General features: G+C 43.7%; 1 protein-coding gene and 1 long non-coding RNA gene across 2 annotated transcripts; one reads left to right on the forward strand and one right to left on the reverse strand.

Moving 5' to 3' along the window:
- The first annotated feature begins 5,741 nt into the window (after positions 1-5,741).
- On the forward strand, positions 5,742-10,368 carry LOC136492705 (flavanone 3-dioxygenase 3-like). Its single transcript, XM_066488704.1, has 3 exons — positions 5,742-7,348; positions 8,187-8,425; positions 8,533-10,368. Exons 1-3 carry the CDS (start codon positions 7,181-7,183, stop codon positions 9,098-9,100), a joined length of 975 nt encoding a protein of 324 aa, XP_066344801.1. The 5' UTR covers positions 5,742-7,180; the 3' UTR covers positions 9,101-10,368.
- On the reverse strand, positions 9,406-12,334 carry LOC136492706 (uncharacterized). Its single transcript, XR_010768165.1, has 3 exons — positions 11,883-12,334; positions 9,619-9,695; positions 9,406-9,514 (listed from the first exon to the last, which is right to left on the reverse strand). It is a non-coding gene; the product is annotated as an uncharacterized lncRNA (long non-coding RNA).
- Positions 12,335-13,600: the final 1,266 nt, after the last annotated feature.

Raw genomic sequence — 13,600 nt, forward strand, 5'->3', positions numbered from 1 at the left:
TTATTGCCTTTATAGGTTCCTTGAGACAAATAAAACTTGATGACTATGTGCATGACTACTACTCAGTTCATCGTTTCAAGGCTACTTATCAGTTTGAGGTGAACCCAATGGTTGGCAAGTCACAGTGGCCTATTGTTGATCCCGGGTTTCAAATGTTGCCTCCAAAGCTTGAAAGGTCCGCGGGTAGGCCAAGAGTGAAAAGGTTGAAGAGTAAGGGTGAGCCAGGAAAAAGGGGTCCTTACCAATGCAAAAGATGTTTCCACTTTGGGCACATTGAGAAGGGTTGTCGTGAGCCCCCTACTGAACTTGGTGTTGAATTACCACAACCAATACCTACTAAATCTAGGTAAATTAATTTTATGCTCCTATCACTTAGTACAATACCAATTCTTGTTGAGTATAATTGTTGATTACCTTGCTATTATGTAGGAAAAGGAAAGAAAAACCAAGTATTTCAAACTCCACCAAAGCTCCTAAAAAAATCTAAGAAGGCGTCTACTGAACTTGCTGCTGAATTACCACCATCACTTCCTGCCAAATCTAGGTAAGTTGCATGTTTTTGCTAATATGGTTTCTTTTTTTTCCACATGCAAAATGATTTGATTACATTGTTGTTCTGTAGTAAAAGAAAGAGAGGATGTGGTACTTCAAAATGCAAGAATGCTTCCAAAAAGTCCAAGAAGAATGCTACAGGAACCTCTACTTCTTCTGAGCCCCCTACTGAACTTGCTGTTGAACCTAGGTAAGTTGAACTTCAAGTTTCATGTTCTAGCTGAATTACCCTACATGCAAAATGACTTGATTACATTGTTGTTATGTAGTAAAAGAAAGGGAGGAGGTGGTACTTCAAAGAATGGTACAGAAATAACCTCTACTTCTTTAGTCACTCAATCACCTAGTACAGCTACAGCTAGCCCCTCTACTTCCTTAGCCATCCAAGCACCAGTTAGTCTAGGACCAACAACAAGAAGGATGACAGCTTCTGTTTCTACAGCAACAAGACCACCCGGCACACCAGTGAGTCCAGGGCCAATAACAAGACGAATGGCAGCACAGCTGGATACATCACCATGAGGCATTGCTAGGACGGTCATCATAAACTAGGCTAGTGTGATCCTGAATCATTTTATTGAACTGTTGCTGTATGAAAAAGTCATGTACTGAACCTATTTTGGGCATGTGTTGTTTTGCATGTGTTGGACCAGACCAATATGGCTCCTGTACTGTGAACCTATTTGGCCATGTGCTTGCAAGATGTGTTGGTCAATATTAGTCCATGTGTTGAACCAGAATATTTTTCATATGCTTGGTCAATATTTAGTGCATATGGTGACTTGTATGTGTTGAAATGCTGTCAGTTCATGCCCTGTACTTCATTCTTATGTTTTTAGAGCTCATGTATCGGTTTGGGGCTTGATTCTTATGTTTTTAGAGCTCCTGTGCCGGTTTGGGGTATTTTGGTCTAAGTTAACAGACCTAACGCTCAAATCTAACAGAATGGTACTTCCAGTTTATGTGTGCACCTTTCAGTGGTATTTTACGGGACCGATGTCTTTCAGTGGTATTTTATGGAAGTTGTAATCTTTCGATGCTACAGAACCAATTTCCCCTTTTTCTTCTCGCGTGGGCTCGGTTTTTTCGTCGCTGTCCCTCTGACGATGTAGGGACACTGGTAGTTTTGGTGGGTCCCGACTGGACATGAGCTTGCGCCGTTTGCTAGATTCGTGTTTTTACAAACAGCTTTTGCTTTGTTTTCTTTTTTAATTTTCTAGGTAAATATTGGCCATAAGAGCATCTTCAAAAGCCTTTCTAAATCTCACTCTAAATTATCATTCGAAAAGTCATTTGCATAAAAATCGTTTTCACTCTCCAATAGCTTTTCTATTTCTCATGCGCACTCTAGAGTGTCATTCTCGGCTTCTATTTTTGGCTAGCGAAAAATCCGGAATAGAAAATGGCTATATTTGAATAATCATTTAAAGAGACTGTTGGAGGGTAGTTTTTTGACTAAAATCTCTATTCCTAGCATTTAGGAAGGATATGGAGAGTCTTTTGGAGATGCTCTAAGACCGTTACTAGCACACCACAATTCATGAGAGAACACTTGTCTTTTTTGTTTCAGCTCTGGACCGTGGATTACCAGCATAACACTGTCTGACTGTCTAAAAGAGAACACTCCTTATTTTAGCTTTGGATTGTGGACCATACCTGCTCTGTCTCAAAAAGGTAATGTTCTATAATTTGTTTGTAAAAATATATATCGTATAATGAATCTAATTATACTTATTTGATATATATATATATATATATATATATATATATATATATATATATATATATATATATATATATATATATATATATATTACAATCTTTACATATTTTTATAGAAAAACTGGTCCAACCAAAGATTGTTTGACTTACTTTTTGGAGTGAATGGAGTAGAATTAGAATCATTGTATAAGATAAAACAAAGAAGCAATTTGCAAGCTAAAACAAACTTGAGCTTTACACTGTGGTTATGGGGATGGCTGGGTAAAGGATAGACGATCTTAGATTTTTGCATGCTTTGGTTTAAGGTTGAAATAGGATAGATCTGTCTAAAAAAATATCACCTCAGATATGTAATACCCTATCCCTTGAAAATGAGCTAACATGCTCATCTCGCTTTACGCCGTCACGTGTCATCACTTTTGTATTGAGGTTGGAAGAGGGAAAGAGAGAGCTATATGTTGTATGCTTAGGCCAATACCAATGCGGGCATATAGCAGCGTATAGCCCCAGGAAAAAGGTCACCCTCCACGTACGCCCGATAGATTAAGACCACCGTTCACTCAACGCAAGCCGTGTGTGTTGTCTCTTCGGGGGCCCCACGGTCTGCACACTGCTCAGTCCTAGCCAGAGAAAGCGAGAGTTTGGAGCAACAGACGTGGTCCCAATAGTCTAGAGCCACTGCTCTCACCACAGCGCGGTCCCTAGATGTTGCCTGTTACTTTTGTCAAATCAGGCAATGGTCCCTTCTGCAAGACAACCTCAACCTGCGAGGCTATACTTCGCTATGACATGGATGTCTGGAGCTGAGGTGGACATTGAGGCCGCACGCCACCGTGGTGCATTGAGGAAGGCCTTAGGATTTGATTGCAGAATGAGTAGGCTCTGTTCGCTTGAGCTTATCAATCAGAATCAGCCCTACTTTTTCAGCCATGGAACAGTGTTTTTCTCTCACAACAAATCAGCCCTACAAATCAGCCGCAGCAGCAATAAGTCCTACCGAACAGGGCTAATAGCGGAGGTGTGACTTGAATGCTAGACGTTGCTAAACTTGTGGTGACGATAGTTCCTTGCATGGAAGGCGGATGGCGATGGATTTAGGCGATGAAGCTCATTGGCAGCTCGGCTCTTGACATGCGACATGAGGAAGGCAGAGGGCTGCGTGGTAAGTAGGCAAATGTAGGCGTTTCTCTTTATCTTCATTTTTCTTTGCCCACAATAGACCATCGTAAGATCCACCGCTAATTGTAGGCTTCCTTTTCCCCTAAGTTGTGCACAAAGTTAATAGAATTATATAAAACTCTAGTTTCCTAGTATAATTGGGTGTCTCTTAGGCTATCTCTGACATGCTTTTGTCTTGGTCATCATCCCCTACTCACTATGTTCTGCTCACTTGCTTACATAGCCATAGTTCTGCATGCAACCGTTGCTTGCTCTTGCCGTAACTTACCTGTAATGGTTGCTAGATAAACTTATAGTTATCCACAACAATATGGGCTAACGTTTTGTGGTAATGTAAAGAAAAAGAGATTTAGAATTGCAACCCCAATACCTTTGTATTGGACTACAACTAGGAGTGACCTCTCCCAATACAGAGGGGTAAGACTCTGTATTGGCCTATTAGGTGAAATTGGGCCTCACCTCCATGCCCGCCATCCTTCTCCACACGCGCCCCGACCCTCGGTGCCTCCCTCGTCGATCGTCGCCATTGTTGCCTCCCTCGCCAGTCATCGGTCGTCGCCACGACGCCTCCCTCTCCTTATGTGCCCTAGTCCCCGACGCCTACCTCTTCATGTGCGCCTCACTCCTCGACGCCTCCCTCAGTGGTCACTACCCCCGATCTGTGCGGCACCTAGCCCTTGACGCCTCACTTGCCGGTCGTCGCCCTTGACCCTCTGCGCATATGCAGCTGACCACCTCCGCACCCCTACGGACCCTCTCCACGTCGGGTATGGTAGGTTCCTTCTTGCCTAGCTTCGGTGGGATCCTCTCCTTCTTCCCTAGCTCCGACAGGTGCAGCTACAGGAGGGATGGGGTGGTGCGGTGGAGAGGAGGAGAAGACGGGTGAATTCTATGTACATCCAAACAATAGATTTGATATTGTGAGCCATTTCTAGCACCTTCAATATCTACACCCAAACAAATATATCCTATATAACATAAAATGTTGGACTAGTTTACCAAAATATTAAGTTATGTTGCGTATATTGTTGGATCAATCAAGTTTAAAAAGTATCAACCTATATATATATATATATATATATATATATATATATATAGAGAGAGAGAGAGAGAGAGAGAGAGAGAGAGAGAGAGGGGAGAGTATACTCAGTAGCTAACTACAAAATAAGTTATTCTGTGGCCACCTCCATTTACGATAATTTTATACACTAATTTACGATAATGTTAATACATATTTACAATAGTTGGGTTACTATAACACATGGGGATATTTACCATAACGTTATAGTAAACCACTTAGCAAGGAGTTACTATAATCTCATAAATTAACATAGTAATTATCGTAACTCAAAGTGGCTACAAAATAAGTTATTTTGTAGCCAGCTACAAGGTAGTATATATATACACACACAAGGCTACAATCCAATAAACATGATTAGCTATAGATGTTGGAATGAAAAAAGGGAAATAAAATTAGAAAACAAAACATGCACACAAGCCTCCATAGTTTTTTTTAATATAGCCTGCTTGAAATGCAATAATTTCATAGAAATCATACAACAATTTTATAGTAATTAGTTTAATTTTACAAAAAAATGCAGGAATTGAAAAGTGCCTCCCAAACAGGCCAAAAAAATACACATTCAACACATACCACACACACGCATCCTATGCACAAATGCCTCCAAAATACATACTATTCACACTGTAATTAGTTATAACAATGGAGAATTTATGGTAGAGGAGTGGTTGGGACCTACATCCCTACTTGTAATCCAAGACCTTTTTCGAAAAGCAAGTTTTTTTTTTGTTTCCTGTGTTTTTGCTGTAAAAATAAAATGTTTTTTTGTGAAATTTATGTATGATTCTTGCAAAATTTCTGCGTTCCAATGGGCCCTAAAATTGTTGTCTTGAACCCTAACAGACTTGCTGCAAAACTCATAACACTAACCACTTGGCCACATGTCAGCTTCTATACAAATGCAACCTCATGCTACATTTCCCTTTTAGTAGAACGCTTGTAACCTCTAGCAACCGCACGAGGAAAGTAGACTGACTCGACTACGGAATGAGCTGAGCTTCGTTCATTTTTGTGTGTTATAAGTAGCTATCCTTGGCATCTTGTCTTTTCTGTTCTTACTTATATATAGGTGTCCATCTCTCCTCCTTGGAAAGAGCCAACAAATTACTGAAACGATTGTAAATAAGCGCTAAGAAAACAAAGGAAAACGAAAGAGGATCCAAAGGACTATAAATGGAACAGAGAACTGCAGAAGATGCAGGCATTACGTTATATATTATCCATATATATAATCTAGGCGCGGCAGCAATAAGCAACTGCGTCAGGAGTTCAGGACAGTGGACAACAAACAAGTTTCCCAAACGAATGCCGAATTGCCGACACACAGAGAAGCAAAATATCTGCTGCATGCTACCCACCGATGTCACTATTCTACTACTGCTGTGTCGCTCTGGAAACTGTACCGATGCCATACCCATACCAAACGTTGCAGATACATACACGCAAGTGTCCAGGAAGAGAGAATACGCAAAGAAAAGTCTGCACCAGATCTCGGTCGTTGGTTATCTCGATCGGGCGATCATAGCAGGGACAACTGCCTCACCGGGCCTGCTCAGAAACTCGAAAGCCTGAACCTTCTGTGAACAAGGGGTCCTTGTTGACATCTTCTGAAATAATAACTAACAAGCTTAGTGACAGGGTAGCAAACAAGCAATGCTCATGACTCATCCACGCCATTCCAAACTAGCAGTGCCGACAGAGCTAGAGGCCATAGAGTATCTGAAATGTAAGCAACGTTGCAGTTGCACTAATGTACTGCAACTTGGTCTATCTTCACCATGGGAGCAGGTTCAAACGAAAGGTTCCACTGGCAGCTCTCTTGATCTGTTGAGTGTCAGCACACAGAACACGTATACCCTGAATCTAGACAGGCGTCAGCACAAAAACCGCTGAGCTGGAGATCACCCACCATATACTACCACGGTTGTCCGACTGCTCTGTGCGGCTGGAGATCATCCATATCCACCATGCTGCCGTCGTCGTCCGACATCTCCTGTGGCTGGAGATCATCCACCATGCTACCCTCGCAGTGAGCACGCAGCATGAGAAAACCACCAAAAGCAGCCTTTTTGGGACCCAGCCACTGCACCATTTATAACTGACTAATCTTTCAGCATTATGCCCATATGAGACCCCCCCCTGGGCAGCAGCAACATCAGTGAAACAAGTCGTCTCTCCAGACAATATTATCCGCGTAACCTTGGGTCATAAGAAAACACCAGTTGTGAGCCGCCACGACGTCAATGAGACATGGAGAACTGAAGAAAGCGGCTGAGTGAGAAGCCTGGAACCACAGAATGAATATGATACATTTACTTGCATGGTGGACGGCACCAGGACCAGGGCAGACGCACCCATGCAGTGCCAGCCCAGGACCGTCTCCTGGACAGGAATACTGACAAATGAATGCATGGACGTTATGTGCATATGCCTTGACGTCTCCTTTGGAGCAAGCGCAGTCCAGGTGTATGTTCACTTTTGTACTCTCGTTCCTTAGTCGCAAGCACTACAAGAAGCAAAAATCGCATACCTCGGACGAATTTCAGGACCCTATAAGTAGATTGAGTCACAACGGTCCTTCCATATTCTGATTCTGAATAGTAGCTGCCTGACTTCTGCCTCCAGTGCTGCCGTTCGTCAGCCAACATGTCTGACTTGTCAAGGACTGTTGCTCAGGAGCAGCTCGTGTCTCAGGACTTGCACCTCTCGCCAACGCCGGTGATCAACCTTGGGTACCTCAGCCTTGATTCTGTGACACGATCTGGTGTGATCAACCAAATCGCCAAAGCATGCCATGATCTTGGGCACTTCCAGGTATGTTGCTTAGGAACACACTGGTATAGTTCATTCCTTTCCATTTTGTCCTTTCCTTCCTCTTTCCTTTGACTTTTTCCTTTATCTGACTGATATTTAATATCACCATTTGTGACCTCTGCTGACTGCTAGAGTGGACCGAGGAAGCTGACTTGTCCGTGGCAAAAACTTCAGAAGATAAAATACTTCAGCCTAAGATGCTTTGACGACATACCTTCTATGAAACCCAGAAGCTAGCTCTGATAGCATCTCGTTGTTAACATGGTTATGATATGAGCAATCTGTCTTTATTCAACTGCATGTTTGATGAACTACATTCCCACTTATGGCTCTCAAAATGAAGAGTCTACAGTTTAAGTTGGCTGAAATTTGGAGTATATGTAGAACTTTTGACCAAACCATGCAATTGTCTTGGTGAGCCAGTTAGTTTTACTGGTATTGTAAGGTGCTGGAAGATGAAGATGACCACCTCCACATTATTCAGTTGCATGGAAACTGACAATAAACAAGAACTTGAGAAGGAATTCAGTTCCCATATTGCCCTTCAGTTTTCATCACAATGGCTAAAACTTCCATAGGGTCATAGGGAATTCCACTCACATGGAAGGTCATTTCAGTACTTATGAATAGCAACTTGTAAATCGTCCCTTCTGTGGTGTCATGTTCTCAGTTTTCTAGGTGCTATGAGCATTCCAGCCAAGAGGGGCTCGCCAAATTTTGCTTTAAGATAACTTAAGTTGGTGACTCTCCATACACCCTTGTGAGATCCTCAACTACAAGGGAACAAAGAAAACTTACTTCCCTGTCCAAACTTCTGCTTATTGCTCCATTTTTGCAGGTTATAAACCATGGGATCAGTCAATCTGTCATGGATTGTGCTGTTGAAGCAGCTTCAGATTTCTTCAAACTACCAAGTGAGACAAAGGAAGAGTTTGCATCAGAGGACCTCCGCCAACCTGTTAGATATGACACCAGCTCAAAAGATAGCATTAGCATGTCACGGGCATTCCTAAAGCATTATGCCCATCCACTCAGTGACTGGATTCAATATTGGCCAGAGAAACCACCAATCTACAGGTAACAAAAAAAATTTCTCCAAAAAATCTCCTACAAACCTGAACTACACAGTGGGCTGTACATGTTTGTAAGAACTGACATGACCCCTCTTTGTTTACTTAAATCAGGGAATACATGGGAAAGTATGCTGTTGAAGTAAGGAGGGTGGCTTTGCAACTGATGGAAGCAATACTAGAAGGCCTAGGATTGGGTAAGGAATACCTGAATGAGAAATTTCAGGAAGGCTCACAACTGTTGTCAGTGAACTGCTACCCTAAAGCACCACAAGATGCCATGACTATAGGGCTGGCTCCACACTCAGATTATGGATTTCTTACCATCTTGCTCACAAGTTGTCGGGGACTTGAAGTTGTTGACCGCAGCAGCAACAGCTGGAAAACAGTCCAGCAACTTCCGCGTGCATTGCATGTCCATGTAGGAGACCACATGGAAGTCCTGAGCAATGGGAAAATCAAAACAGCTATGCACCGTGCTGTTTTGAATCCTGAAGAATCAAGGATTTCTATAGCAAGCATTCATGGTTTTGAACTACATGAGAAGGTCGCGTGTGCCAAGGAGCTTGTGGATGAACAAAATCCCCCAAAATACAAAGAGAGCAGCTTCAGTGACTTCCTCGACCATCTCACTGCTAATATGAACAAGCACATGAATTTTCTTGAAAGCCTCAGAATGTAAGGACTACAGCCATAAATAGGGTACAACCTTCACTACAAGTCCAAAAGGTGGTAAGACGTCATCCCATGTCTACTACAGTTCATATCTGTCTACTTTAGAGTTCAGACTAATGCTGAAAGTGTAAACTTCTATGTTCTTATTGCTTTGATAAAGAGGTATTAAACTCGTCATAATGTAGTTCTGGTATACAATTTAAAATCATCCAATCATGCAGGATAACTGGTGTTATGGTATTTGAGAAGGCAGATCAAGCTAAGGATTATCGACACATGTTGAAAGTTGAAAACCTGAAGCGTTCATGTAATCTTCAATAAAGCCCTGTCTGTGGCTACTGGTGTCCATTTCCAGTTTTACATGAAGCATTGCAAATTCGCATGTGTAATCATCTTTGGCCATTATCCACAAGACCACAACCTTTAGGCACAAAAGGCATCATTGGTAATTTGGAGTGGATGTGAAAATGGCTTAGATGACTCAGTGTAAAATATTTTTATATATTGAGCATGTCAATTACTTACTTTGTTCTTTTGAGTTGGCTGGTGAGCAATCGGAATTCCATTCCCTTAAAGCAAATGGGAGGTCGCGAATCAGAAGCCTGCATAAAGTGTTCGACATTACTGAAGTTGAAGCCCTTGTAATTACACTATAATGTGATATGTAACTCCCATTTCATACCTTCATGCATGTGGAATAGATTGGACTTTCAACTCTAGGACTACTAAGCTTTCATACCTTCATGCATGTGCTCTAAAATGATTGTTACTGGTCATGAGTAATAATTCAGCACCACAACAGCAATTTCTGAATACTCATGTCTTGGCATGAATATTTAACTCTGTTATGCAGGCATTCATGGACAGGTACATGAAGGGGCAAGGGTATCTAAAGAGACTGCAGTTTATATGCCACTGATCCACCTATTTTTCCATATCATTGTAGTAATTGTGTGGACCTGTGGATAAGCTTTTGCTCATTTTCACATTACAGATGTACAGGATGCGTGCAAATGCTACTTTTAACAAATAATCCAAAAACAACAACCTAGGACAAATAATCCGTAGACACCAGGCTGCAACTCACAAGTTACAAGTGAAAACATAACTAAACCACACAAACAGAGTAAAAAAGAAGATGATATCGATTAGGTTTTCGTAAGAGACGCGGCGGAACACAGTTGCTGAGAAATTGACAAAGCTTCAGATCCTAATAGCTGCTGCTCCTAATAAGCCTCGATTTACAGGCCATGGGACAGAGACGACGATTTCTCGGCTAAATTGGACACAAAACTTGCAGAATTAACAGAACTCATCTCGATTCTCGCACAACAGTGGACACGAAATCAAAATGGGATGGGAGGGGCAGGTGGGACGAATCGGAGTGCGATGAGGCAGTGGCATCCACCAGGGGCGCGGAGAGATGGGTGGAGCCGGCGAAATGAAACCGCGCCACTTGTAGCGTTGGTTTGAAAACAAAGGACGCTGTTCTTCGCTGGCTCCCCGGACCGCGAGCAGGCTCGTGTGTGGGTTTCAGTCACCGGCGGCGGTTTGCTTCCGAAGCTCCCCCAGCCCCCCTCGCCTGCGTGCCGAGCAAGGAGGAGGCGCGAGTGGGCACCGCGCCGCCATCGCCAATATAGTTGGTTTTATAATTTAATAAACTTTTGCTGGAATGCTTCCTGTGATTCGAATAGAAGCTTCATAGCAGGTCGTGTCCGCTCTCCGCTTGTCCCTATCCAACTGAATAAATGGCATTTCAATGCAGGTTTCATGTCTCCTTGAAAGTAGCTAAACATCTCCACCAGATCTCCTATTTCTTCTCTCCCATAAGTAGTTATAGAAGATCTCTCAAAAGTAACTTTAGGATATGAGAGCCTTGCTAGAAGGTGCATATTGTTTTGGAAAGCGACGATCAAATTTAGTCGATTAGACAAGCTTTGCACATTCTTAAAAGACACTAAGTGTACTATGGTATATCTTATCTCTCAGAAAGATGGAACCATACATAGAAGGGAGGATATGGATTATCCTAATTTTTTGTTCCAAATACTCAATTCAGAACCATCTGAGTCATGCCCATAATTAACCAATGGCTTGCTCGGCAAGCTTATCCATTTGGTAGTAAGCAAAAACCTTACTTTGCTCAACAATCTGCTTGTCTCAACAAGGTTTTCTTTGCCTGGTGGGGCGAGCCAAATCAGCTCTCCTGCACTGAGCGCAAGCCAAACTGGCTCTCCCGCACCGACAAGGTTCGCTGCCAACTCAAAGCTTAAAAAAAGGAATTAAAGACGGACGGTGGTAGCAGCCTCTACGCTACTGTACCGAACACACAGACCAAATGCTAGAGGCCTTTCTTGCCTTGCTTTGACAGCCTAGCTTAGCCTATCCAAGCCAGGCATGGCGAAGTGGCAAGAGTTCCAAACATATCCTAAACATATCCATAGAAAATGTGACGCATCACAAGCCACAACCATAACAAATTCCGCAAAAATTCCGATGAGAAATTTTAGCCATCCATAGTTGAATACTTGGATTCAAATATGAAAATCGAGGACGACCCAAGCTTAGGCACGTCCTATCTGCTTCCCAAATTTGCTACCTAGCCGCCTGAGTTGAGCCATGGAAATACTTAGGACGCTCCAACGGTAATACACCGAGATAGCTAATTAAGGTGCTGTTTGGTTCCGTGGTGGGTGCAGGGGCGGCAATACAATCAACTACCGGCGTTAGCCATTGCAGGGAACCGAAAAGACGATTTGTTTGGTTCGGGTTGGAGTGCTTTCCCTTACCTTAGCATCACAGCACTGTTCTTCTTCATGTCCTTCAATGATGACGACGACCTCAGACTCCTTCTGCTTGGCTGGCGCGAGGGCGAGGGCCATGGTCGGGTTTGGTCTTCAATCGGTGTCGCGAACTGCAGTAGGCGCCTCTAGCACGGTCGCAGGCGCGCGGCCGTTGTCGCCACGGAACCTTGGCCGGTGCCCCGGCAGGAGCCGAGCAAGCGGGGAGTGGTTGGCGCGGCGGCGGGTGCTGGTCTCGCCTTGGAGGACTTGAGCGCGGGTGCGGGCATGGAGGCGGATGCGGCCCTGTGGTAACAGAAACGGCTCAGAGCACGCGGGGGCGAGTACTGGGGTGGCGGCGCTGATTTTCGTCAGACTCCGCAAGCGGATAACGCGGGGAGGGGGAGGGGGAACGGAGTTGTATTGGGCTGGATCAGTTCGCGCTGTAATCTGTTACCACAGGGCCCATCCAAACGCAAAACAACGCTAACAATTCGCACTGTGAATCGATGGTGGGATGAAAACGGCGAACCAAACAGAAATATATAAATCCCCGTCGCTAGCGACTGATCACTCTATAATCGATTTGTGCATCCTCAGCTACCATGTGAAAAATTCCTAGGCTACAGTGGTGGACCGAAGAAGAAATGGTAGTTGATGGGTCCCATCATCGGTTATTGATGACGTGGACAATCAAATATCTAACAAGTTTTTTTTTTGACGAAAAATATCTAACAAGTTACATCCTGTTCGGCTGGGATTATACGGTCGTAAACGATCGTGGATTATAAGCTGGAATGATATTTTTCTCTCACACCAAACCAGCCAAACCAGCCAGTAGTAAATAATCCACGATACTTATATGTTGCATTTCTACGATAGAAAAGTGAGTTGAAGAGCATGCTATAAGTTGTAGAGTAAAAATATAACATAGTGATCTATAGAATTAATTTTTATCTCCCACCCTATGAATTTAAGATAGTCTTATTTGTGAGTTTGTAAAAGTTATAGAATATTAAATTCTAAACTAAATAGCTTAATCCATTAAATATATTCTAATTTCTTCAAAATAAAAGGATCGAAACGGCCTCCTAAAATAAATCTATCTTCTTAACCATACACACACAATATATAGAATTATAGATGATCACACGTCGTAAAAACTGAACGATCACATATAAAAAACCGATCTCGTCCTATCTCATCTTTAAACCGGGTCGTGACGAGCTGAGACGAGACGAAAAAAAAAACAGAAATCAAACCAAAACCAAACCCTTTCCGCCCCTTCCCTCCAACTCCAAGACAGCTGGAGGCCGGGGCATAACTTGCCCTGCGGCCCTGCGTCCTATCACTCATTGGCTGCTTTGCTTTGGGACGTTCGGCAGGCGAGATGCACTGTCCCTCCCTGCTCTCTGGAGTCTGGATCAGCAACAGTCAGTCGAGAGGAGAAAAGAAAAAAAAAAAAAAACAGGCGCGAGACCAGACGCGTGTTATTCCGTCGTCGTCGCGCGGCGAGTGTAGTGAGGGCTGCCCACCCGACACCCACGGACCCACCCGTGCACCACGTGTCCGCGCCCCCGCACGCCGGCCCTTCCCTCCGGCCCCCCACTTCCCTCCGGCCCCCGTCTCCTCCTCGACACGTCCGCGTTGACGCTCCGAGCGTTTTGGGCGGCACCGCCGGGCCACCGCGCGCGCATCCACTCCGCGTCTCCACCCCACTCCCACTC

This window comes from Miscanthus floridulus, chromosome 11 (genome assembly GCF_019320115.1).
Source record: "Miscanthus floridulus cultivar M001 chromosome 11, ASM1932011v1, whole genome shotgun sequence".
NCBI lineage: Eukaryota > Viridiplantae > Streptophyta > Magnoliopsida > Poales > Poaceae > Miscanthus > Miscanthus floridulus.

Excerpts from the sequence above, each read along its gene's own strand:
- LOC136492705 (XM_066488704.1), top strand. The coding sequence starts at position 7,181 with ATGTCTGACTTGTCAAGGACTGTTGCTCAGGAGCAGCTCGTGTCTCAG. Across the intron at positions 7,349-8,186 it reads ATGATCTTGGGCACTTCCAG|GTTATAAACCATGGGATCAG; the intron begins GTATGTTGCTTA and ends CCATTTTTGCAG. Across the intron at positions 8,426-8,532 it reads GAGAAACCACCAATCTACAG|GGAATACATGGGAAAGTATG; the intron begins GTAACAAAAAAA and ends TACTTAAATCAG.